Source organism: Stegostoma tigrinum, chromosome 6, assembly GCF_030684315.1.
Source record: "Stegostoma tigrinum isolate sSteTig4 chromosome 6, sSteTig4.hap1, whole genome shotgun sequence".
Taxonomy (NCBI): domain Eukaryota; kingdom Metazoa; phylum Chordata; class Chondrichthyes; order Orectolobiformes; family Stegostomatidae; genus Stegostoma; species Stegostoma tigrinum.
The window spans coordinates 88468257-88495358 of NC_081359.1; the positions used below are offsets into that span (position 1 = coordinate 88468257).

The window sequence follows — 27102 nt, forward strand, 5'->3', positions numbered from 1 at the left end:
GGGTTATCTGGATACTTAACAACAGTGCCCTCAATTCCTTCAGATCGTTAAAGAAAGGGGGACAGATGTGACGTCAAACTGTTGAACACAATGTTCATTTTGGATAACAGGGCAGATGTGGAAAGGTTGTTTCTTCCCATGGGAGAAACTGGAACCAGGGAGTCACTTTTGAAAAATAAGCCTATTTAAGACAAAGATGAGGAGACTTCTGTCTTGCAAAGGATTGAGAACTCCCCTTTAAAATGTGGGTGGAAGTAGCGTCTTTGAATATTTTCAGGTGAAAGGTAAATGAAATTTTGATTTAGGAAAAAAAGGGATGAAAGGTTATCTGGGATAGGTGAAGTATTCAAATCAGCCATGATCTTTTAGAATGGTGGAGCAGCTCAATGGGCTGAAAGGTATACTCCTGGTCCTCATTCGTCTGCTCGTATGGTTGTAAAGTGCACAATCTGAAGATAATATGCTGTTGCTCCACCGAGCTTCGTAGGAATCATACTTGGAGGCTGAGGATGGGGATACTGAAAGTGGGAATGGGGCGGTGAATTAAAACGATGGGGCAGCTTACCAGTCAGGCTGTGGGCTGACGGGAGAGATTCTTGAAAACTCAAATGCACACTTGGTTTTCTCGCTACCCCACATGGAGAGGGGACTGCAACGTGAGTAGAGAAATTTGGTGTTCGGAGCAGACAGAAGGACACACGGTGTTTATTTTGCTTGGAAGGAGCGTTTGAATTTTTTGTTGCTCTTTGCCAAGTGGCAGTCTGGACACTTTAAACTGGCCAATCACAGAGACTAAGTGGCTGCAAGGCTCCTGTTGCACTGCATGTTGGACACTGTAGTCCTGTAGCCTGGAGCAGTGGGCCTTGGCTTGCTCGCACTGTAGGTGAGTCCAAAATCCAGGACTCACGCAGAGAGGATCCTCTACAATATTCACCACCAAAACAACCGAGCCTTTGCCTTGACTGATCTTTGTAAGTATTTTGAAAACGTTTTCTTTGAAACGCTTAAAAAAAAATTGCCTTCAAGGTGAGCTTGATCTCAGTTGTTGTCAGTGAAGTTTGTTCCTCCCCATTGTCATGGCAACGGCCTGGGCGAGGCGAATGTTTGTTTGTTATTTGTTCCCGAAAAAGCAGTTGATTTGAAAAGAAAGGTTGGAATTGTCACGATGTGGTAGCAGACAGTACTAAATGTACACGCCAGAAGAATTAATTCTGTCGCTTTCTGTTAAATACAAAAGCTCCCAGGTGGTTGGTTGGGTGTAGATCCTGCTGATCCAGACTTGACAGAACAACGTTTGTAAATATTAAATCAAGATCGAGAAGAAGGTGCGTCTTCAGGCTGATCCTGATTTTTGAACTCCCATTTTAAAGATAGTTGTTGGTAATAAATGGATTTAATACTGAGAATTTTCAGGATCCTTGAGTGTGACTGTTGCTGTAGATTATACAGCTTTTTATCTCTCCCCTCTTCACCCCCACCCCACACACGATATTTTATTTATTTTTCACAGGATGTGTGTTATTGTCAACATTTATTGTCTGTCTCTAGTTGACTTTGTGAAATTGGTGGCTGGCTATCTGTTTGGTTCGCCACAATGCAGTTAGCAAGCCAGTTCCAGGATTTTGCCCTAAACACAGTGAGGAAATGCATACATTTCCAAGTCAGGATGGTGTTTGACTTGGAGGGTAACTGGCAAGTAGAGATGTTCCCATGCAATTCCTGCCCTTGTCCTTCTCAATGTTAGAGGCTACCAGTTTGTTAGGGCCAATGTGAATCAGCACCAGAGGAAGTGAGTAGTGAAGGTGTGTAATGGAGTGTGTAATGGATCAAACCTATTTTTTTTCGGAATTCATTTAAGGGATGAGGGCATTGTTGGCTAGGCCAGCATTTATGGCCCATCCCTAATTACCCAAAGGGCAGTTAAGGGCCCGCCACATCACTATGGGTCTGGAGTCACATGCCTTGCCAGGTAAGGATGGCAGTTTCCTTCTCTTAAGGGCATTTTTACTACCAGTCAACAATGGTTTCATGTTCATCATTAGAATCTTAGTCCCAGATTTTTATTGAAATCAAATTCCACCATTTACCGCGGCAGGATTCAAGCCCGAGTCCCCAGAACATTACCTGGATCTATGGATTAACAGTCCAGCAATAATACCACTAGGCCATCGCTTTTCCTTGGGTGGTGTCAAAGTCTCTTAAATGTTAATGGAGCAGGAATAGTTCAGGCAATTATCCAATCCAGACATCACACTCCTGACTTGTGCCTTGTAAATGGTGGGCAGGTTGTGGGAACTCTGCAAATGAATTACACACTCCAGAATTCCTGGCCATTAACCTGCTGCCATAACTGGAGTATTTATATGTCTAGTCCAGTTATATGTCTGGTCAATGGTAATCCCAGGACACTGCTGGTGAGCTTCCATGATGGCAATGCTGTTGACTGTCAAAGAATGGGTGGGTTTTTTTTATTGTTGGAGCTAGTCATTGCTTGGCACTGCAATAATTAACATCCACAGAACATTTTTCAGCCCATTGTTGGTCCAGATCTCATTGCATATACATACTGGCTGCTTCAGGACCTGAGGAGTTGCAGATGGTACTGAACATTGTGTCATTGTGCATTGGACAAATTACTGTTTTCTAATCTATATGCAAGTCTTCTATTTTAGTTTAATTCCTATTATTGTACTAGTTTGAGTCTTCTATTTGAAATTGTCTCCTATTGATGGTTCTCCTAATTTTCTCCTCACTTTGAAAGTATTGTCGTAAACATTTGGACTTCAACATATTCCTTTGCTATGTAAACTCATAATCCAGTAAGATTATTTTTTGTTTGAATTATCTGGTGGAAGTCTGTAGTTGAGTCACAATTTTGCTCAGCTTCCACTAAATGATGAGGATCCTTCATTCCTACAAAAGAATTATTCTGAGGTCAGATGCCAGCTCATGGACACCTCCTCCTACCCCTCCTTGATCATGACCCCACCCCCAACCACCAAAACGTCATCTCCCAAACCATTCACAACCTCATCACTTCAGGTGACCTCCCACCCACAGCCTCCAACTTCTTCATCCACAACCCTGCATCGCCCGTTTCTATCTCCTTCCAAAAATCCACAAACCTGACTGCCCTGGTCGACCCATTGTCTCCGCCTGCTCCTGTCTCACTGAACTTATCTCCAGTTATCTCAACTCCATTCTCTTTCCCTTGGTCCAGGAACTCCCCACCTATGTCTGTGACATCACCCACACCCTCCACCTCCTCTAAAACTTACGATTCCCTGGTCCACAACACCTCATTTTACCATTGACATCCAGTCCGTATCCACTTGCTTCCCCCATGCAGATAGCCTAAAGGCACTCAGCTTCTTCCTGTCCCGCAGGCCCAACCAGTCCCCCTCCACTGACACCCTCATCTGCTCAGCTGAACTTGTCCTCACCCTTAACAACTTCATCTTCAATTCCTCCCACTTCCTACAGACAAAGTGGGTGGCCAAAAGTACCTGCATGGGCCCAAGCTATCCTGCCTCTTTGTAGGATATGTGGAACAGTCCATCTTCCAAAGCTTCGCTGGCCCTATATCCCACCTTTTCCTCCGTTAAATTGATGACTGTATCAGCACCGCCTCGTACTCCTACAAGGAGCTTGAACATTTCACCTACTTCACGAACACCTTCTACCCCAACCTTAAGTTCACCTGAACCATCTCCGATTCCTCCCTCTCTTTCCTGAACCTCTCTGTTTCCATCTCTGGCAACCACCTGGAAACCGATATCCATTTCAAGCCCACCAACTCCCACGACTACCTGGAATACACCTCCTCCCTCCCACCTTCCTGAAACATGCCATCCCCTATTTCCAATTCCTTCACCTCTGCCACATCTGCTCCCAAGATGAGGCATTCCACTCCCGGACATCCCAGACATCCTCGTTTTTCAAGGACCACGGCTTCCCCTCCACAGTGGCCGAAAACGCCCTTGACTGTGTCTCTCGCATTTCCTGCAACTCATCCCTCACACCCCGTCTCCGCAATAACAACCACATCAGAATCCCCCTCGTCCTCACGTACGACCCCACCAACCTCCAGATCCAAAGCATCATCCTCCAGCACTTCCGCCATTTGCAATCTGACCCCACTACCAAAAACATTTTTCCCTCCCCACTCTTATCTGCCTTCCAGAGGGACCACTCTCTCCGTGGCTCCCTTGTCTGCTCCACACTCCCCACTAACCCTACCACCCCCGGCACTTTTCCCTGCAACCGCAGGAAGTGCTACACCTGCCTCTATACCTCCCCCTCACCGCTGTCCCAGGTCCCAAGAAGACCTTCAACATCAAACAGATGTTCACCTGCATATCTGCTAATGTGGTGTACTATATCTGCTGTTCCCGTTATGGCCTCCTGTACATCGGGGAAACCAAGCGGTGGCTTGGGGACCACTTTGTGGAACACCTACAGTCGGTTCGTGACAAACAACTGCATCTCCCAGTTGCGAACCATTTCTACTCCCCCCTTCCACTCCTTGCACGACATGTCCATCCTGGGCTTCCTCCAGTGCCACAGCGATGCCACCCGAAGGTTGCAGGAACAGCAACTCATATTCCGCTTGGGAACCCTGCAGCCCAATGATATCAATGTGGACTTCACAAGCTTCAAAATCTCCCCTCCCCCAAATGCATCCCAAAACCAGCCCAGCTCATCCCCGCCTCCCTAACCTGTCCTTCCTCCTACTTACCCGCTCCTCCCACCTCAAGCCCTACCCCTATCTCCTACTTACCAGCCTCAACCTGCCTCCTCGATCTGTCTGTCCTCCCTGGACTGCTCTATCCCCTCCCTAACTCCCCACCTATACTCACCTTTACTGGCTCTACCCCCGCCTATTTGACCTGTCTGTCTCCTTTCCACCTATCTTCTCCTCTATCCATCTTCTATTCGCCTCCCCCTTTCTCCCTATTTATTTCACAGTCCCCTTCCCCTCCCCCATTTTTGAAGAAGGGTCTAGACTTGAAACATCAGCCTTCTTGCTCCTCTGATGCTGCTTGGTCTGCTGTCTTCATTCAGGTCTACACCTTGTTATTTCTATTATCACAGACATTTGTTTCTCAACAATATTAGATACAATGTCTTATTGGTCTTGGTGGAAGATAGGGACAAGCGTGATGAAGAATGTTATTTATATTTTTTAACATAACACAAGCTTGTAATTTGTTTTTATTGAGTTGGCAACATATGGGTTTTCTGTGTGTCTAAAGTTAAGAAGTAACTTGGAAATATTTCTGTAGCCATGGTAATTTGTTTAAAGAATACCTTTTGTGGTCTTAGTTTAAATTGAATTTTTTTTGCTTACATTGGTAGGGTGTTACAACCAAACAAGATAAACAAACTCTTGTTTAGAAGGTCAAGAGAAGTTTGTTAAAGGTTAAGGGAAATGCTTAGAAACTTTAGTTTGTAGTTTATTTTGAGATTTGAGCAGTCTTGTGAAATACTTGGCTGAAGATGGGTGTGCAAAGCAATGCTTCTATGAATGGAAAGAAATAACATTACCATAGAGCAAAGAATTCGCGTGAGACCCAGACCAATACAAAGCCAGGAGGAGATTATTTGAAGATTGTTCATTTAAGCTCAGGCTTGTGCATAGCAGCAGCAAGGAGCTACCTGTTTCAGTCTAAAACTTGAAACAAAGATTGACTTAAATTTACAGAGGTATTATAGACATGGACCTTGGTGTGAGTATTGAAAGAGTGGTATTTTTGGGTACTATACAAAATGTAATTTTCAATACTGTATCAACTAAATGTTTGGGTGTAACTCAAAAGCTGTTACTTTTATTTTAAATTTATAGAGCTGTATTTGGGGATTAACGGGATTATACTTTTACTGTATATTTAAAAATAATTGAATTTGTGTTTGTTTTTTATTATAACATCATCATTTCTTTTGTTAATAAACATTTGTTTTGTTCTTTAAGCAAAATCTGCAACTTTGTGTGCTTGTGTTTTGGTCTTCAAACTATGAAGTTACATTATAAGCACCTCCTAAAATAATTTAGAATTTAAAGTGCTAAATATTAGGAGGAAGTCTGTGGTGTTTGCTTTAGTACAATCAGTGTTTAGAGAGATCTAATAGAATTGTTCAAAAACACGAAGACCTTTGATAAGAATATCAGAGAAAACTGATCATTGTAGTTAGAAAGCACAGATTTAAAATTATAACCAAAAAAGAATATGAGAGTCTTCAAGTAGAGAAACATTATAGGAACCAGAACAGGAGTAAGCCAGTCTGCATATCAAACTTTTTCCATCACTCAATGTGAAAACGGCTGATTTGTTGTCTAAATCATTTCATCTTTCTTGGCTGAAAATTTATTAATACCAGAGGCTAGAAATATATTGTTTCAAACAGGGAAGGCAAATGGATTGTTGGTGGGGTTTATTTCAAAGGGAATGGAGAAACATGGGGAAATCCCGCACAAGGCAGATCACTCCTAGAATACCGTGAACAATTTTGGACCGCTTATCTAATGCAAAATATCTGGATGCCAATCAGAGAAAATTTACTGGTTTGATCTTGGATATTAAGGGATTTCTTATGAGGAGCAATTGAATGGATGAAACCTGCACTCATTCAACTTTAGAAGAATGAAAGAGCTTACTGAAATGTATGAGGTTCTTAGGAGACTTGACAGGGTTGATGTTGAGAGGTTTTCTCTCCTTGTGGAATAGACCAAAACCAGAGAGCATAATCTCAGAGTAGGGGGTCACTCATTTAAGACAGAGATGAAGAGGAATTTCTTCTGTGAAGCTAGTGCATCTGTGGAATTCTTTACCTCAGAAGCCTATCAAGTCTGAATTGTTAAGAATATTGCAGATTGAAAGAGAGAGTTCTTAATCAGCAATGGAATCAGTTCTTATAGGGAAAAAGCAGGGAAGTGCCTTTATCAGATTGGCCATCAACTCATTGAATGGGGGAGTAGATGCGATGGGCAGAATGGTTTACTTTTGCTCCCACCCCTTATGATCTATACATGATGTATGTAAATACAGTGGACACAAGTCAGAATCTGGGAATTCTCAGAGTCATAGCATCACACAGCACAGAAACAGACCCTTCGGTCCAACCAGTCCATGCTGAACATAATCCCAAACTAAACTAGTCCCACCTGCCTGCTCCTGGCCCGCATCCCTCCAAACCTTTCCTGTTCATGTACTTATCCAAATTTTTTTTACACATTGTATTGTACCTACATTCACCACTTTATCAGGAAATTCATTCTACCTATACCCCTCATTATTTTATAAAATTCTATAATGTCGCCTCTTAACCTCTAACACTCCAGTGAAAAATGTCCCAGCCTATCTAGCCTTTCTTTATAACTCAAACCTTCCGTACTTGGCAACATCCGGGTAAATCTCTTCTAAACCCTCTCCAGCTCAATAATATCCTTCCTATAACTGGATGACCAGAACTGAACACTATTCCAGAAGAGGCCTCACCAATGTCCTGTACAACCTCAACGTGACTTCCCAACATCTATCCTGAAAGGACGGAGCAATGATTCACATCCTGTCTCCCTAGTGCTTGCACACCTTTTACAAGGCGGGTGTCTTGAGTGTGATGGAATAATTTCCACTTCTCTGCATGGGTATGGCTCTGACAACACTCAAGAAACTTAATATCATCTAGGACAAAGCAGCAGCCCACTTGATTGCTACTCCATCAACCACTTTCAATATTCACTCCTTTACCACGACCACAAAATGCCAGCAGTGTATACCGTCTACACGATACACTATAGTAACTCAGCAAGGCATCTTGGCAGTGCCTTCAAAACCCATGGCCTCCAGGAAGAAGACATCAACAGAGGTAATCGGAGCATCACCATCTGCAAGTTCCCCTCCAAACTAATCACCATCCTGATTTGAAAGTAGAATACCATTCCCTCATTGTCACTCGGTCAATACTCCTTTCCTATAGCACTGTAAGGATCCCTACATAGCAGTTCAATCCTAACCCAGCTTCTACAGAGCAATTAGAGATGGATAATAAATGTTGGCCGAACTAATGATACCCATATCCCTTATGAATAATTTAAAAGAAAAGCGTTTAATACTTTTCCTGGGAGAATTCCATATTTCCACCACCCTTTGAGTAAAGAAGTATTTCCTAGCTTCTACCTTAGTGTCTGGCTTTGACCTTAAGGCCATGCCTCTTTAGACTTCCCTACCAGAAGATAAAGCTTTGCTTTATCTAACCTATCAGTTCTTTCGATAAATCAGAAAAATCGCAATCAAATTGCCATTATTGTCTCTTTTCCAGGGAATATGAGCCTTGTTTGTGTAATCTTTCCTTTTAATTCAACTATTGAGCCTCAGTTACACTGTGCTGAAGTTGCACTGCACTCCTTTCAGAGCCAGTATATAATTTCTGAAGTGTGGGGCCAGAACTATATAAAGTGGTCAAGGCAGGGTTTTGTGTAACTTGTCTGCTGCTGATTGTGGTTCAGTCAATAGTGCTCTCGTTTCTGAGCCACAAGGTTTTTGGTTCATGCCAGGACTTGAACTCAAATCATGGCTAACATTTCGGTGCAGTACTAAAAGAGAGATGTACTCTTGCAGATGCTGTATTTTTGATGAGGTCGTAAGCTCATGCTTCCAACTTACCTTTCAAATATATGTAAAAAATCCATTGCACTATTTCAAAGGCAAGCAGAGAAGTTGCTCTGTTCTTATGAAGAGTTATTGGACTTGAAATATTAGCCCTGCTTTCTCTTCAGGGATGCTGCCAGACCTAAGTTTCTCCAGCAGTTTCTGTTTTTATTTCAGATCTCCAGTGTCTGCAGGGGTTGTTTTAGGGTTATTCATGGTATTCTGGCATTTATTTATCCCTCAATCAAAACAACAAAATAAGACTTTTTTATTCTTTCTGGGATGAGGACTTTTCTGGTGGGACCAACATTTATTGCCTATCCTTGGCTGCTCTTGAGAAGGTGGTGGTGAGCTGCCCTCTTGAACTGTTGTAATGATTGTGCTGTGGGTGCACCCACAATGCTTTTAGGGAGAGAGTTTCTGAATTTTTGATACAGTGGCACTGAACGAACAGCAATATATTAGTCATATCTGGCTTATTTTATCAAATATCTAGTTTGTTTTGTCCAAATCAATTTGTTTCCTACAATATAAAAGTAATTACCCTTTACAGGTACTTCATTGGTTGAAAATCACGATGTAAGTGAAAGATTTTCAGAAGCAAAACTATCTTTTTTTTATAGTTTAGCTTTTCCATTATCCTTTTCAATTTTGTATGTAAGTACTACATTATAATGATCTTGTGTACGTTATTTCTGATGACAGGTGAGTCCAGAACGTGGGGCCACATTCGAAGGATGTGGGTTAGGCCATTTAGGATTGAAATGAAGAGAAATTTCTTCACCCAGAGAGTAGTGAACCAGTGGAATTATCTGCCACAGAAAGCAATTGAGGCCAAAACATTGAATGATTTCAAAAAGATTTACATGTAGTTCAACCATGATCATATCGTATGGCAGAGCAGGTTCGAAGGGCTGAATGGACAACTCACGCTCCTAAATTCTGTTCTGTGGATGCCTACATGTTTTTTGGATTGCCAGTGTTCCTGGCTTTTCACCATTTAAAAAATACTTGAATTTATCTGATTTTGGCCCAATTTTGGTCCTTTGTAAATCCTGAATTACCCACAATGCTACCAGTGCTTCCATCACTGGCAAACTTGAATATATGGTTTTCTATTGTATCTAAACTATTAGGGAATATTGTGAATAATTCAGTCCCAAACAAAGATCCTTGTGGGATATTACTATTTTCCAGAAACCTTTTTAATTCTGAGCAGATTGCAATCCTAACTGAGTTGAGATAACTCAGCATAGACTGGGAATTGAATTCATGACATTATAAATCATTGATTGAGCTTGCTCTTGACCTTTGATTAGAAAATGTGTGAGGAAAGGAATTATGCTAATATTTAATTTGTGACATCAAGAAACAACATATTAAAAGGACTTCACAATATAATCGCAATTAATTAATCCGTCTTAAGAAAATATGAATGCTTGAGGAAAGGTGAATGAGAATCATGAAGAACATACAAAGAACTGTTAGAACCATATCACTCCTCAACTACTGAAGATAACTTTCTATCCAAATGCCAGATTTTAATAAATACATGTTGAACATAGCATTAAATATATTGGGATTGTATTTTCACACATCAAAAGCAATTATGCTTGAAGACAGCATTTTCATCATGTTAACCTACAAATTAGCTGGCAGTTAGTTTTGGAAGTATATTAAACATCAATTAAATCAAATTTGCTATTTATATAAGTAGTGACGTGATACTTCTATGCTCATGTTTTCTTCCTAGATAAGTATTTTACACTTAATTTCTACTGAATTTTATCTGTCATTGATCTGCTTGAGAGTTTGCTGGAGGATGCATCTAAAAAAATGCTCGTTAGACTTAATCATGCATGTTCAGATATTAAACACCTTTGCTAACAAAGTTGCTGTAAGTGTGAGCTAAGAGGCATACAGAGAGGACAACAAGACATTTGGAACTCCAGTGAACAATTGTAGAAATATTTGTTTGTCAATGAGATTAAGAGATTGAGAAATAAACCGAAGAGGGACTGAGAAAGAGAGTCAATTAGAGTGGTGGGATTCAATGATGCAGAGAGACACAAAAGAAGATAGACTGGGAGATGGCTTAAGAGACAAGCAAGAAAAATATTTTAACATATACTTAAAGTCTGAAACAGGAAGTCATAACCTGAAGAAATGAGATGCGGCCTAGATTGGCAATCACTAACTGTTTTCCGGTGTTAAAAGGGTATTTGCACTGTTGGATACTTAATTTCTGGAGTGAGTTGATTGAAACTTTAAGGTGAAAGTGCATTAGCTGCATGAAAATTACTGGAAAATTAAGTACATTTTTGGAAAGCTAACGCTGGAACAGTTGAAATAGGCCAGTGAAATTATAATTACAAGGAAAACTTGTAACTTACTGAGCAAATTGATGGAGCTGCAGGTTGATAAGTCTCTGCATTCTGATGGACTATGTTCTAGAGCCATAAAAGAGTTGACTAATGAGGTAGTAGGTACATTGGTGATAATTTTCCAAAATTTATTGGATTCTATAAAGGTTCTATCATACTGGAAAGTGGCACATGTAAAACATTACGGGAGGTAGGAGAAAGGACTCTAGAGGCTATTTAACATGACATCTATCATTGGGGAAGTGGAAATTAGGGAATCAATAGCTGCGGAGATTCTAACTGGGCACAAGGAACGATGCAAGATATTTGGGAAGAATCAGCGTAGTTTTGTGATGGGGAGATTGCATTTGAGTAATTTATTGGAATTCCGTGAAGGAGTAACCTGCACAGTGGGTAAAGTGGAGTACATTGATGTACTGTATTTGGATTTCCAGAAGGTATTTAACAAGATGCTGCATAAGAGATTATAGTGCACAGTAGGATCTCATGGCATAGAGGGTAACATGCTATCATGGATGCAATTTTGGCTGACTGGCTTAAACAAAGTATGCATGAATTGGTCTTCAGACTGGCAGGACATGACAAGTGAGATACCATAAGAATCTACGCTGAGTTCTCAATTTTTACAATTTATATCAATGATTTAGATGAGGGAATGCAGGCACCTTGGTTAAATTTGCAGATGATGAAAGTACATGAAAGAAAGTCATGAAGATGGTGTGACAAGGATGCAGACCAATATTGATAAGTTAAGCAAGTCGGCAAAAATAGGCTAGTAGACTTTAATGTGAGTATGAAAATGCAATTTGTTCACATTGGCAGAAAGAATGAAGAAAACAGTATTATTTAATTGGAAAATTTCTACAGAATTCTGAGATTCTTAAATCTAGGTGCTCTAGTTCATGAATTATAAACCATTAATATGTGGAAATAGCAAATTATCAGGAAGCCAAATGGGATGCTATCCTTTATGACAAGAGGAATTAAACGTAACAGTAAAAATATTATGCTTCTATTGTACAAGATATTGTTGAAACAAAATTACTGTGAGCTGTTTTGGTCTCCTTATTTAAGGAAGGATGCAAATTCGTTGGAGATAGGTCAGAGGAGGTTTACTGATGAATACCTGCAATCTTATGAGGAAAGATTGGACAGTGTGTGTTTGACCCTATTGTAGTTTAGAAGGGTGAAGGGTGTTTTAATTGATGTTTAAGGTCCTGAATGGTCTTTGCAAGAGAGATGTGGAAAGTATAATTCCTCTTTTCATGAGTCTAGAACCAGAGAACACTGTTTTAATATTAAAGATTGCCATTTAGAACTGAAATGAGGTGATTTACTTTTCTCTCAGAGGTTGTGCAACTTGACGGTTGTGCCTCAGATGGCAGTGGAGGTAGGGTCATTAAATATAGGTAAATTATTAAAAATAAGAGGTAGACAGTCTTTGGTTCGCTTGCCTCACAGGACATTAGTGAACAGATGAATTTTATGAGAATTGACAGTCATCACTCTTAGGCTAATGGTTTGTCCTGTGAATAATATTGCCTGTACACTGATGGGTATCCATTTACAAGGATAACAGTTCCAATAGGCTTTTGGAGGTAAGTGCCCGATAAAAAATGAGTAGCCTGCTTCATACCTGGTCTAGTTCATTGTTCAAGTCAATATAAAATTGCCTGACCTGCTGAGCTTTTCCAGCAACTTCAGTTTTTCTTCCTGATTTACAGCATCCTCAGTTCTTTTGGTTTTTAATAGAAAAATGATATTGCTTAGAGTGCAAAAACAGCTGTGATTTTTCATTGTTTATTTAACACAGCTGTCTGTCCAAAACAAATTTCACCCTCCTTGCACCTACGGCAAAATGAGTTTTGTGCAATCTAGCTCACCTGCCTCTGCAGAGCTTTAATCACTGACCAGCTTAAGTCAGAAATATGTTTGATTGTTGGCAAAAATTGGGTCATAGTCTTTCTGGGATATTTCTATAAACAAACTTATGTAAAAATTATGTTGAACATTGAATAGCTGCTATCTGGTTGGCCTGGGAGTTTCATAAAATTCTGACTGTAACATATTGGGTTCTATTGTGGCCTGGAGCAATCTGAAGTGATATGAACCCGTCTCCCAAAAAAGTGCACGCAATTTATCATCCAAGCCACACCACAATTTTGTGTCAATTATAACATGCAAAGCTTGCAGGAAGAAATGTTTTGTAAGTCAGTTTATTAGTAGAAAAGTGTATTTTTCTATTTCAGATTTCTTGAAGATTAACTGCCACAATGGATAAATATGAAGTCATTAAACTCCTTGGAGAAGGAGCATTTGGAAAAGCTTTCTTAGTGAAAGCTAAAGACAACAACAAGCACGTTGTAGTAAAAGAAATTAAAATTGCAAAGGTGAGGTTGAGATTGAAAAGAAGTTTATTTCTATTGGATTATATTGTATGCAAACCTCAGTAGATATCTGATATGTAAATATTTATCTACATTTTATTGTTTTTGTGAGGCAAGTAAATTGTTTAATGTTCTTAATAACACATTTTTAAAGCCGTTTGTATTTTGTGTTCACAGAAAAAAACATTCTTATTTAATAGAGTTTATTGAAATGATAATAAAATTCTCTACAATTATATAATGATCCATGATTAAAATGATAAGGAGTGGATTTATCATGATTAATCACTTGATACTTCCTAGTCCATGATTGATTGGTAAGATTTGATTATTCAATGTATGAAGATTCAAAAGAGGATTGATGTCCAATTTGGTATCAGACCTGAAGTGGACGATGCCAACAAGCTGTCTAAAGAATGGGGAAGGTGTCTTCCAATATAAGAAATTCATCAATATTTCAGATTTCCAAATGATAACAGCAACTTGATGAAAATCATAAAGCAGATGTGGATCCTAATCATAATCATTGTTATCTTCAACAGCTTGCTGTTGTATTGCCACTTTAATGTTGAAAAATAGTGTAAGGAGACATGAAGTAAAATGGTGAGCCTGGGAGAGATTGTTTTCACTGGAAAGATGGCGGCTGAGAGGAGACCCGATAGAGGTCTACAAAATTATGAGAAGTATAAGTAGGGTGGAATGCCAGAGGCATTTTCCTAGAGTTGAGTTTCAATTACAAGGGGACACAGGCTCAAGGTCAGAGGGGGGAAGCTTAAGGGAGATGTGAGGGATGTTTTTCACGCAGAGAGTGGTAGCAGCCTGGAATGCAGTACTAGAAGAGGTGGTGGAAGCGGGCACATTGAAGACATTTAAGAGGCACCTAGATTGGTACATAAACAAGGAGGGAATAGAGGGATACGGATTGAAAATATGGCAGGTTTGTTTTTAGATTAATTAGGACATGATGGTTAGCACAGGCTTGGAGGGCCAAAGGGCGTGTTCCTGTGCTATACTTTTTCATTTGTTCATTTGTTCATTCATAGGAGGGGTGACCGAAAGCTTGGTCACAGTAAATGAATTTCAGTGATGCTTATGAAAAAGTGAGGAGGCAGATGTAATGAGAGTATTTGTGTAGGGATATTAAAACATAGGGGTGAGATGATTGAAAGTAAGGTTATCATTATTGGGGTAACTGGAGAGATTTACATGGGCTAGAGTCAGGAGAACAGGGATTTTGGATCTGCAAAACAGAGATGGAAAACATAAAAGCTAGAATACTTTTGTGCACTTATACTGATACTGCAATCTGTCTCTAAATAGTGAGTATCAATATTTGTTTAACTGAAGTGAAAATCCATTAAGTTTTTGATTACTGAAGTGAAATGGTTGCTTTCATCCCAAAGTCATCTGTGAGGTGCATTCCACTGTTTGAGTGAGTGAGTGAGTGGAAGATGGTTATCTGGGTGTAATTGTGGTGTGAACTTAGGAAGCCCAGCAATAAGTGTCTTCTGACCATGCTGCAGTTTTAGCTGAAGGATATTTTGTAACTGTTTTCTGTAGACTTCTTGCCTGCAGGCAGCTGTATGTCCAGTGCGAAAGCATAAAGTCAGGAGGCAGTAGATATGGAGAGAGATGGTACAGTTATGGTAGCGTCTTATGATGGAGACTGGGGCAAATGGTGTTGCGGGGTAAAGGTAATGGGTGGAAAGATGGTCAAGGGAAAGCAGATATTAATTAAGGAATCCTGTCCCTGGTGCCAGGTTCTGATCATGTGTTCACCTATAAACCCCTGTTAGAATTAGAAGATAGGACAGGTACAGCTCAGCGCACAAGCAGTGTTGTAAAGCTATTTATCTCATGTAAAAAGAGAATATTGAAGATGCAGTCTGAAATAAAACAGAAAATGTTGAAAATGCTCAGCATAGGACTGCCATATCATTTCCCTTATCTCATGGATTCAGCCCTTTAGCCTCCTTTCACCCACCGAGGGAATTCCTGTTCACTGTGATTAAAATAGAATCACTGTTACAATAAAAGAATGTCATCCCAATATTTTATTGAAATGTCTGCCCAGCCTCTAGACAGTGATTTGTCTCCTCTCCCATGCCCCACCTGCATTCAAACCAGACTTTATTGGTCAGACCATTGAATGTAGGAGTCGGGACATCATTTTGAGGTTGTACAAGACATTGGTGAGGCCACTTTCAGAGTACTGTGTGCAGTTCTGGTTGCCGTGTTATGGAAGGATATTATTAAATTGAGGAGGGTTCAGAAAAGATTTACCAGGTTGTTGCCAGGCCTGAAGCGTTTGAGTTATGGAGAGAGCCCAGATAGGCTGGAACATTGTTCTCTGGAGCATAGGAGTTTGAGAGGTGCCCTAGTAAAGGTTTATAAAATTGTCAGGGGCATAGATAAGGTGAATAGCAAAGGTCTTTTCCCAGGGGTGGGGGAGTACAAAACCAGGAGGCATATTTTTAAGGTGAGAGGGAAAAGATTCAAGAAGGACTTGAGGGACAACTTTTTCACACAGAGGGTGGGTCGTATGTGGAATGACTGCCAGAGGAAGTGGTAGATGCAGGTACAGTTACATTTAAAAGACATTTGGACAGGCACATGAATAGGAAAGGTAAACAAGTTTAATTTGGGAGAACAAAGTGTAGAGCTGGATGAACACAGCAGGCCAAGCAGCATCTTAGGAGGACAAAAGCTGACGTTTCGGGCCTAGACCCTTCTTCAGAAATTCCTTTCTGATGAAGGGTCTAGGCCCGAAACATCAGCTTTTGTGCTCCTATGATGCTGCTTGGCCTGCTGTGTTCATCCAGCTCTACACTTTGTTATTTCGGATTCTCCAGCATCTGCAGTTCCTATTATCTTTGATTTAATTTGGGAAACTTGGTTGGCATGGATGAGTTGTACCAAGGTGTCTATATCTGTGCTGTATGGCTGTATGACTCTATGACCCGTCACGCTGTCCACTGCAAATGGTCAATGGGAAATGTTGTTTGATATGGTTTTTGTGACATATGCAGCATATATACCTGCCATCACATTGGCACTGAAACTTACTTATCACATGACTCATTTGTGTTGGAAGCGAAACAGCTTTTTGGCTTGACAGTACATCACATTCACCAGAAACAAGTATGAGATCATCGGCTGAGCCCGCTGTGTGATGGATTGTGCATGCTAGAAGCTACATGCACAAATACTCAAGACCCTGTTTTATAAAGATAAATGGAATTTTGTGAATACATTTCACCTTTACAAAACAAAAGGATTATGGAGACAGCTGCACTCTGCTGCATCCCCATGGCTGCACCCTAGTCTGAGAATTAAGATTGACGGTTAATCAGTTTTCAGATCACCCTGTTTAGAGGTGTTATTATGCATCTGTGGAGCAGGTGGGATTTGAACTTGGATCTTCTGGCGCAGAGGCAGGAACAGTATCACTGCACCAAAAGAGCCTACTGTTGGCAGCTAAATGTAAGATAACAAAGTGTGAAGCTGGATGAACACAGCAGGCCAAGCAGCATCTCAGGAGCACAAAAGCTGACGTTTCGGGCCTAGGCTCTTCATCAGAGAGCCAGCTAAATGTTCTTACTTCTTCTTCATGCTAATTATGGCCCATCCAATCAGCATCCATTTTACATTCTGCATAAAATGGGGTCTCTTATTTCAAATCTGTTTTTTTATATTGGAATTTTAATGAGTGCAAGATAAAAAGATTCAAATTCTAGTCTTTTTACAAGAATTAATTTAATTGTAATGAATTATTGCAACAAAATGTATCAAACGTGTTCATGCAACTTGTTATTCACCAGGTTTCTAACCCTAATCATCATCTTTTCGCCATCAGTTTCCTCTATACCTTTACTCTTTGCCAGGGTAGCCTATGGACCTTCCAGTTCCTCCTTGTAAAGTGGCCTAACCAGTCCTCATCCATTACTGTCACCCTCTGTCTGGCCAAATATGTTTTTATATTTCACAAATCCCTTGACTCCACTCATTTCCTTCAAATGGGAACCCGTCTGGGTACTAACTGTGTGGGATATGTGGACCATCCTATGTTCCAGACCTGCATATGTCCATGCCTTCATTTCTTTTTCTCATTCATTACTGGTAGCAATGATGTAGAGTACCGTGCTTGCCCTGAATTAAGAAACATTTCTTCCAATTGCTACTTTCCTTTTGCCTTCAGTTGATACATTCCTGCCTTCCCTTCTCTATCTCAATTTCTGCGGATGAACCAGCAACGAATATAAGACCACCGTCCCCCAGTCACCTTGAATTTCTAACTCCTACATAAGTGTCGGACTGTAAGACATAGGAACAGAAATGGACTATTCATATCAAATTTGCTGCATCATTCACAGATCATGATCATTTGATAATCCTCAACTCCTCTATCCTGTTACCTTTATTTCTCCATGACGCTCGATTCCCTTACTGATTGAAAATCTGTTAATTTCAACCTGGAATACACTTAACAATCATGCCTCAACAGCTCTCTGCGGTAAAGAATTCCATAGATTTGCAACTCTCAAAGAGAAAGAAGTTTTCCTCATCTGTGTCTTAAAGGTGTGATAGGTTATTTGGAGATGATGCACTGCATTCCTAGACTATCCCACAAAGAGAAACAACTTCTCCACATTTACCCAGTAAGGCCCTGTAGAAATCTTGTATGTTTCAGTAAGGTTGCCTCTCTTTCTCCTAGTTTCCAACGTGTGGAGGCCCAATCTAGTCAACCTTTCCTCAGAAGACAGATCCTTCCTTCCTGGTATCAGCCTAGTGAACACTCCCTGAATTGTCTCCAATGCTGATGTATCTTTCTTTAGATAAGGGGCCCATAACTGTTCACAGTATTCCAATTATGCTCATGCGAGTGCATTTCATAATTTTAGTAACGTCCCCTTACATTAACCTCCATTCCCTTTCACAATACGACCAATATTTCTTTGTCATCCCTATTACCTGCTGAACCTGAATGGCAGCTTTTTTATGTTTCATGGAAGAGGATTCCCAAAAACATCTGTTCTGTAGTTTGCTGCACTCGTTCTTTATTTAAATAATGTTCAGCTCCTCTATTCTTCCTCACATTTCCCCATTATATTCCATCTGCTAAATTTTTGCCCACTCACTTAACCTATGTATAGTCTTCTGCAGCTTCTTTGCATCATCGTCATCATAAGACCACAAGTCATAGCAGCAGATTCGGCCCATCAAGTCTATTCTGCCATTTCTGTCATGGGTGATATGTTTCTCAACCCCATTCTCCCACCTTCTTCCTGTAACCTTTGATCCCCTTAACAATCAAGAACTTATCTATCTCTGTCTTAAATATACACAATGACCTGACTTTCACTGCCTTCTGTAGCAATGAATTTCACAGATTCATCACTCTCTGGCTGAAGAAATTTCTCCTCACTTCCGTTCTAAAGGGTGTTCCCTTTACTTTAAGGCTGTGCCCTTGCATCATAGTCTCTCCTGCTAATTGAAACATCTTCCTAATGTCCACTCAATCCAGGTCTTTCAGTATTCTGTAAATTTTTTGATTTGATTCCGTCTCATCCTTCTAACCTTCATCGAGTATAGACCCAGGGTCTTCAAACGTTCCTCATATGTTAAGCCTTTCATTCCTGGGATCATTCTTATGACCTCCTCTGGACCCGGTCCAAGGCTATTATATCCTTCATCAGATATGGGCCCAAAACTGCTCACAATATTCTAAATGTGGTCTGACCAGACACTTTTAAAGCCTCAAAAATACATCCCTGCTTTTATATTCTAGTCCTCTCGAAATAATTGCCAGCATTGCATTTGCCTTCTTAACTACTGACTCAACCTGCGAGTTAACCTGAAGAGGTTCTTGGACTAGGACTTCCCAGTCCCTTTGCACTTCAGATTTCTGAATATTCTGCCATATAGAAAATAGTCTAAGCCTCTATTCTTCCTAACAAAGTGCATGACCTCACACTTGCCCACATTGTATTCCATTTGCCACATCTTTACCCACTTTCCTAACCTCACTTGCCTATCTGTCTAATTTTGTGTCATCCACAAACTTGATGATAGTTCATTCATTTCCCTTATCCAATGGATTTAATATATTGTAAATAATTATGTCCATATAACTGGTCCCTGTGGTACACCACTAGTTACAGGTTGCCATCATGAAAATGCTTCCCCTTATTCCAACTCTCTGTCTTCTATCAACGAGCCAATCCTCTAACAATTCAAATGTACTGCCTCCAACACCGTGGGTTCTTTTTATTTATTAAAAAGCCAAAAATATGATACTTAGCAAACAAAAAAGTTACATCAGTTGCTTTCCTTTTATGCTGCTTGGCACTTTCTTAAATTTGTCAAGCATATGAAGCCATACTGACTCTGCTTGACCATACTATGCATTTCTAAATTCTCTGCAATCACATCCTTAATAATATTTTGAGATACCAAGAACTTGCAGATGCTGGAGTCAGCGTTAACACAATGTAGAGCAGTAGGAACACAGCAGGTCAGGCAGCATCAGAGTAGGAAAGTTGACATTTCGGATCAGGACCCTCTTTCAGAACTCCTGACCCGAAACGTTGACTTTCTGACTCCTGTGATGCTGCCTGACCGTCATACTGTTTTAACATTTTCCCAAAAAGAGTTGTTAAACTAAGTGACCTATAGTTGCCTGTTCTTTGTTATCTTCTCTGTCTTGACACCTGAAGAATGCATGAGACTCCGGAAGATTGTGTCTTCAAATAAACCTGTTGGACTATTAAAACAAAGTTGCTGTAAAAGCTCAGCAGGTCTGACAGCATCTGTGAAGGAGAAAACAGAGTTAATGTTTCGGGTCTGGTGACCCTTTCTCAGAACTGATAGTGGCTGGGAAAACGTCAGTTTATATGCAGACAATAGGGAAGTGGGTGGGGTAGGGAGTAAACGATAGGATAGAGCCCAAAGAGAGAGAAAGACATTTGGACAGACAGTGGAATTACTGGCAGGGTGAGTAGTTGTTAATGGGCACTTAGTGACTAACATCAGGGGGTGTGTAACGGCAGGCTATGTGGTAAAAAGGCCTGGTGTGTTGGGTGGGGGCTGGGACATGGGAGAGTTTATGCCCTAAAATTATTGGACTCAATACTGAGTCCAGAGGTTTGTACGGTCCCCAAGCGGAAAATGAGGTGTTCCTTCAGCTTGTGTTGAGCTTCACTGGAACACTGTTGCAAGCCAGAAACAGAGGTGTTGGCCAGGGAGCAAGGTGCTGCATTGAAGTGGCAGGCAACAAGTAGTTCAGGGTCTTTTTTGCGAGCAGAATGTAGGTGTTCTGCGAAGCGGTCTCCAAGTCTACACTTCCTTTCCTCAATGTAGAGGAGACCACATTGTGAGCGGCAAATGCGGTGGACTAGATTCTGGGAAGTGCAGGTGAAGTGTTGCTTCACCTGGAAGGTATGTTTGGGCCCTTGGATACTGGGGAGGGAGGAGGTAAATGTGCAGTGTTGCACCTTCGCCGGTTACAGGGGAAAGTGCTGTGGGACTATCGGGAGGTGTTGGGGGTGAAGGAAGTGTGGACCAGTGTGTCCCGGAGGGAACAGTCCCTGCGGAAGGCGGACAAGGGAGGGGAGGGGAATAAGTGTCTGGTGGCGGCATCTTGCTGGAGGTGGCAGAAATGGCGTTTGATGATCTGTCTGTGGATGCTGGTGGGATGGTAGGTGAGGATAAGGGGAACCCTGTCGCTGTTGCGGGAGGGAAGAGAAGGAGTGAGGGTGGAAGTGTGGGAGATGGGATGGACCCGGTTGAGGTCCCTGTCGACAGTGAAGCTGGGGAACCTTCGGTTGAGGAAGAAAGTGGATGCTCCCTTGTCAAAGTTGGCCTCATCTGAACATATGAAACGGAGATGGAGGAACTCAAAGAATGGGATGGAGTGGGATGGAGTCTTTACAAGAAGTGGCGTGTGAGGATGTATAGTCCAGGTAGCTGTGGGAGTCGGTGGATTTGTAATGGATATTATTATCCCCAGAAATTGGACTATAAACTGGTGTCACGTGATTTTTGACCTTCTAAATAAAATATTGACTCTGTTCTAGTCTTCCATTTTCTCTGCCTCAGTTGCAGTCTTTTTGATAATGCTGTGTTATAAATAATATAATATAATATAATAAACGGACCCCATTTATGTAAATTCAGAATTTTTTTTTTCTTTTCACCAAATCTAGTTGTCATCACAGTCGTTACACTTTTACTTTTAACTCTGCCTCCCAGAACCTGAACAGAGCTTCCCTCTGCCCTGACATTCCACACTCCCAGATTTTATGTTCATTGGAGCATCCATTATTATTTCTGCCTCTAGGGCAATGCCACTAGTAAAAAATATTTTTGTCTCTTTCCCTGGAAAGACTGTCCTTTTCACATCTTCATGAGCTCCAAAATCATTCTCATCCCACACACCTTTTCATGTAAATGCAGGAGATGGATTACCTACCATTCACTTTCACCTTCCCAGTGCTCAGGATCTCAAACATTCCTCCCAGGATAAATGGCATTCATTTGTACTTACTTGAAAATAATGTAACTTTTATAATTTGTTCAAGGGATGTGCTGCCAAGATCGGTGTTTATTGCACATCCCTAATTGCCTTCAAAAAAGCAGTGACAGTGAGCTCTCTTCTTGAAGTTTTAGTTGCCCTTTCTGATCCCTGTCCACCCCCTTTACCTTAAGCCTCTAGCAGCCATTAAACTGCACAAAAGCTCAAGGAATACTAACTCATCTTTAAAATTAGCAGTTTATAGCCTTGAAGATTTATCATTGAGTTTGACAATATCAGATCATTAACACTTCCATATTTATGGATGCCTGTTCTTGGTGTTAGTTCTGTTAGCATTTACAGCTCCTCTAGGCTGATATTTTAATCTTCCACCATTACCTTTTGATGGTTTAGAGTTAGGGTTAGGATTAAGCTTAGGGTTACGGTTACCTTTTGACTTGCCTGTTATTCATTTTTGTCTTTTAATAATTGTGTCTACTCTATGATGGACCTATCATTTTGTTCTTTCTTCCCCTTGTCTCCATATTTGCTTAAATTGGGGATCGGTTAACTCAGTTAGCTGGTCAGCTGCTGTGTGATTCACAGTAATGCCTCCAGCATAGGTTCAATTCCTGCACAGGCTGAGGTTTCCATGAAGGACTCTCCCCTCATCTAAGACATGATGAGCCTCTGGTTAAACCACCATCAGAGAGGACAGTCTAAAGCCCAGTAAGACTATGGCAAATTTACCTTTATTTGCTTAAAACCTGCTATTCCTCTAACCTTTGCCGATTCTGATGAAAGACCAACAACCTGACATAGTAACTCTATTTTAATCTCCACAGATGCTGCCTGGCCTGCTGATTATTACTTTCTACAGATTTCCTTTTTTGTGTTTATTTTCAGGTGCACCAGAAAGAAAGAGAAGCTGCCCTTAAAGAAGTGACACTAATGGACAAAATGAAGCACCCCAACATTGTTAAATATTTGGACTCATTTGAAGGTCTTTGTCTGATAGAAATGCCAAATACTGCAGAATTTTAGTCATCTGCTGGCTTGACTTAGTCAACCACCAATACAAGCCCTGAAAGATACCTGCAATCCACTTCACTATAATTCTGTTCCTCAGAAAATTTCCTATTCTGCTTAGCTCTATGCCTCAACTGCCCAACTCTGAAATATGGACAGAGCTAACACTTATCACTATCTTTTCTCTCCTATTTTCCTTTGCAGCAAGCTGATATTAGGAGGTAGAGCTAACTCAGAGTCCTTAAAGGGTTACATTAAAAATAAAAACTAATGACCCTGATGTTATGGAGGTCACACATAATCTAGGCTGACACTTCAGGGAGCCCTGGGTTTTGTGAAGTTCAGTATTGTCACTTTCTTGTAAAGAAAGACCAGGTGATTCATGCAAGGAAAGTATTGGTTTTCCATCCCCTAAATCCTGGCCAATCCATCCATCTCATAAATCCCTCCAGAAATCTCCTTTAACATATCTTCATACTGATAGACAATGCAATCAATGTCTTTGGAACTTCTTGCCACAGAGAGCTGCGGGCAGATGTTTTGTGTACATTTAAGACTGAGACAGATAGATTCTTGCTCAGTAGGATCAAGAGTTTCGAAACTAGATATAATAAAGAATTTTGGATTAGCTGTGATCCACTTGAATGGTGGAGCAGGCTCAAAGGGATGAATGGCTCACTCCGATTCCTACTCATTATGGGCATTAGCTGCGCGTTTTGTGACAGGATAACAGTCATCTCCGCTGGTAAAATATTTCAGAGGTCTTGGAGTTGGAAATACTGGGACAGTTTTCTTTTATAGCAGTTGAGTTTTTAACTCCTCCAGCTCCCACAACTGGTACAAAAGTTTCCAAGAATTAAAGTAAAATCTATGATCTCGGACTGGGAAAGGCTGGCAATAAGCTTTCTTAAAATCTATTTAAAAATGTGAAGATAAAACAGTATGTTTCCTTACAGGATTCACCTGTAAAAAGAAACACTTCGGAATGATTGACAAATGGAATAATATTGACCTCTCATTTACAGAGGGGCAAAGCCTGTTTATAGTAATGGAATATTGTGATGGTGGTGACCTGATGCACAGAATTAACATGCAACATGGAGTTTACTTTACAGAGGAGCAGGTAAGAACTAATTTAACGAAACTGAATGGAACACCAATTTTTGTTCCTTGATATACCATTTTTTTACATCAAACTTTGTATATTATTTCTTTTTGGAGCTTAGAATGGAGTTTACATTAATGGGCACTGACAGCTGAGACACTGTTACTTCATTGTTTAGCCTGGAGATTTTGGAACGAGTTTACATTTATTCATGGTGATTTATTTCTTAATCATTCTATAGTTAACTTAAAGAGATCATTTTTCTGAGCTGCACCTGAAACAAATTCTATCTCATATTAAACTCTGTTGGTGACACCTTTTCTTGCACTAAATTCTGTTTCCATCACTTTGGCCCTACCACCCCCATTGGGTTGCAATTACAATGTATTAAAATCAAAATCATTTATCCTTGCTTACAAATAAATGCCTTTATTGCTCAGACCGTTGAGTATTGGAATTTAGACATGGTGTTGCGGTCATACAGGACATTGATGAGGCCACTTTGGGAATACAGTTATAATTGCCCTGCTATAGAAAGGATTACTAAATTGGAAAGGGAGCAGTAAAGATTTGCAAGGAATTTATTGGGAATGGAGAGTTTGAAGAGAGGCTGGATAGGCAAGGACATTTTTCACTGGAGCGTCGGAGGTGGAGGGGTGACCTTATAGAGGTTTATAAAATCATGAGGGGCACACATAAGGTGAATAGGAAAGGTCTTTTCCCTAGGATGGGGGAGTTCAAAACTAAGGGGAAAGTTTTGAAGGTGAGAGGAAAAGGATTTAAAAGGGACCTGAGGGACAACCTTTTCACACAGATTGTGGTTCAAATGTGAAATGAACGCTCAATTGGTAGATGCAGGTACATTTACAACATTTCAAAGACATTTGGACAGGTACCCGAATAGGAAAGGTTTAGAAGCATATGAGCCAAGCACCGACAAGTGGGACTAGTTTAGTTTGGAAAACCTTGTTGGCATGGACGAGTTGGGCTGAATATTTGTTTCCATGCTGTATGACTCTGTGACTCTCTAAGCCTCTGTGATTTGTTAAAAAAATCACTGCAGTCTTTTCCAACATTTCATGGCACAGCTTCAGAAGTTTGTGAAGAAAGGTGACCGGACCCAAGACAGCTTTCTTTCAAGAAATTCTGCCAGATCCGCTGAGTTTCTCCAGCAATTTCCGTTTTTGTTTAGGAGCATTCAGTCTTTTCTACCCTGTGGAGCTCCATTTCTAAATATCTTTCTGGTTTGCTTCTTTTTTCAGCCAAGTATTTGATAAAGTATCTCACTCTTCCTCTAATTTTGACCTGTGCTTTTCTGTAGGGAATGCTTTGGGATTTTTTAATATATTAAGGATAAATACATGTTGTACTTGTCCAAGCATTAGTAAATCCTTGAGCTTGATTTTAGTGAATAATGTCTGTGTGAGGCTCAAGGTTTGTGGTGGCAACTAGATTGTCAGAAAATCTGGAGGCCTTATTGAATTTAGCGGCAGCGCATCATTATAAACATTTTCAGAGTCCCAGCTGACATCAGTGGGAACAAAAGTTAGCAAGCATTTGCATTGTCAACGGTAATCAAAGCTGAAGGTGATCTGTGGGGAATGTTCTGGTTGGGAGCTCTATGGCAGTAAGGGGAGACTGGGCGCACAAAGAGTTCTGAGGAAGGTACGTGTAAAAAGCTTGTCTTGACTCTTCCTGTAATGATTCGGTTGCTAGGGTGCAGTCAATGCAGGACACACTTTTATTTTAAGTGAATGCACCCAAGATGTCATTGGGCTGTGACTTCTGAATGTTAAGTAGGGTGTCACCTCTCTTTAATGAGAGCTATATTTATGCTTTAATAAAATTACAATGACTGCGAACATGCCATGTGGTGCCTGGGAGCTGTGTGTTTTAAATGTTAATCTTGAGCTGGTGGCTTTCATAATTAATTGCTTTATACTCAAAAATGTATGACTGATATCCATAACCCTTTTTTAGGTCTTGGACTGGTTTGTGCAAATTTGCTTAGGGCTGAAACACATTCATGACAGAAAGATCCTGCACAGAGATATCAAAACACAGGTAAATGTTGGAGGGGCAAAAAAATAGCTCTGAAATAATAATAATTAGAAATATTTAGTTGTTTTGGAATAAAATCTGCATTTTTTTGGTGTTATCAAGAGCATTTTACATTCCAAACATTTTGTGGTTCTAAATACTGATATTATTTTAAACCATATAACCGGGTACAGTCTACTTAAAAGGCTGTGGTGTTGAATTGTCCACGGTCGTTTTGAAATATTAATGATATACTGAAATCATTTGGACTGAAGTTGATTAAATTTCTGCAAGTATAGCAATATATCTAAAATAATTAGAAGTCAATACATTGTCAATACAAGTCAATACAACACCAGGCTATTGTGTTTCTCATGGTTTAGTATCAACCTAGTGAGGGATTTCCAAATTTTTAGAAATTCTAACTTTGTGGGGACTCCTGTACTGGTTGTTCACTTTTCCGTTCTTTGTGAATGGTATATAATCCTTTATGCTGGTAGATATTGGTATTGTAACTTCTTTTTACTGTACTCTGCTCACTGTTATTAAAATCAATGTCTGTCATTTGCATTTTTTCTACTTTTTTATTGTTTCTTTTGGAACGTAAATTTACATTCTTGGTTAAAGTATTGTGAAACATATACTTTGCACTCTAAGGTTCATGTAGGCATTAAATTAACTTTCTCAGATGGTTGTGCATATTTTCAGACCAACTACATTTGCCATCAACATTGAAGTCAAAAGATAAGTTTAAGGAGACAGATAAGAGGATTTCTTCACACAAGCTGTGGCTGGTTGCCAACTGCTCTATTTATTGGCCTCTTGTACCTTTGCATGTTTCTAAACCCTTGAGCATTTGTCTTTGTGAAGTTTTGATGATTTTGTTTACTTTCCTTCTTTCCACATTTTTCTTGCATTTCCTCATGCTGAGAAATCCTTAATGACACCAGTAAGCCTTCAAGAGCTGTCCAGAGACTATGTAGTCTTCCTCTTCGTA

At 40.3% G+C, this 27102-nt stretch overlaps 1 protein-coding gene across 10 annotated transcripts in view; it reads left to right on the plus strand.

Annotated features, from left to right (window-relative positions):
- The first annotated feature begins 849 nt into the window (after window positions 1-849).
- Window positions 850-27102, plus strand: part of LOC125453419 (serine/threonine-protein kinase Nek5-like) — a 74035-nt gene continuing 47782 nt past the window's right edge. For 7 of the 10 annotated variants that reach the window (XM_059646747.1, XM_059646746.1, XM_059646748.1 and 4 more), the window contains exons 1-5: window positions 850-971; window positions 13282-13422; window positions 22838-22934; window positions 23986-24083; window positions 26046-26129. In XM_059646747.1, coding sequence (XP_059502730.1) covers window positions 13306-13422; window positions 22838-22934; window positions 23986-24083; window positions 26046-26129 — 396 coding nt within the window. In that variant the 5' untranslated portion in view covers window positions 850-971; window positions 13282-13305. Of the gene's footprint in view, window positions 972-1134; window positions 1326-13281; window positions 13423-22837; window positions 22935-23985; window positions 24084-26045; window positions 26130-27102 lie in introns of those variants that run through there. The other 3 variants (XM_059646744.1, XM_059646750.1, XM_059646751.1) reach the window with 3 other exon arrangements.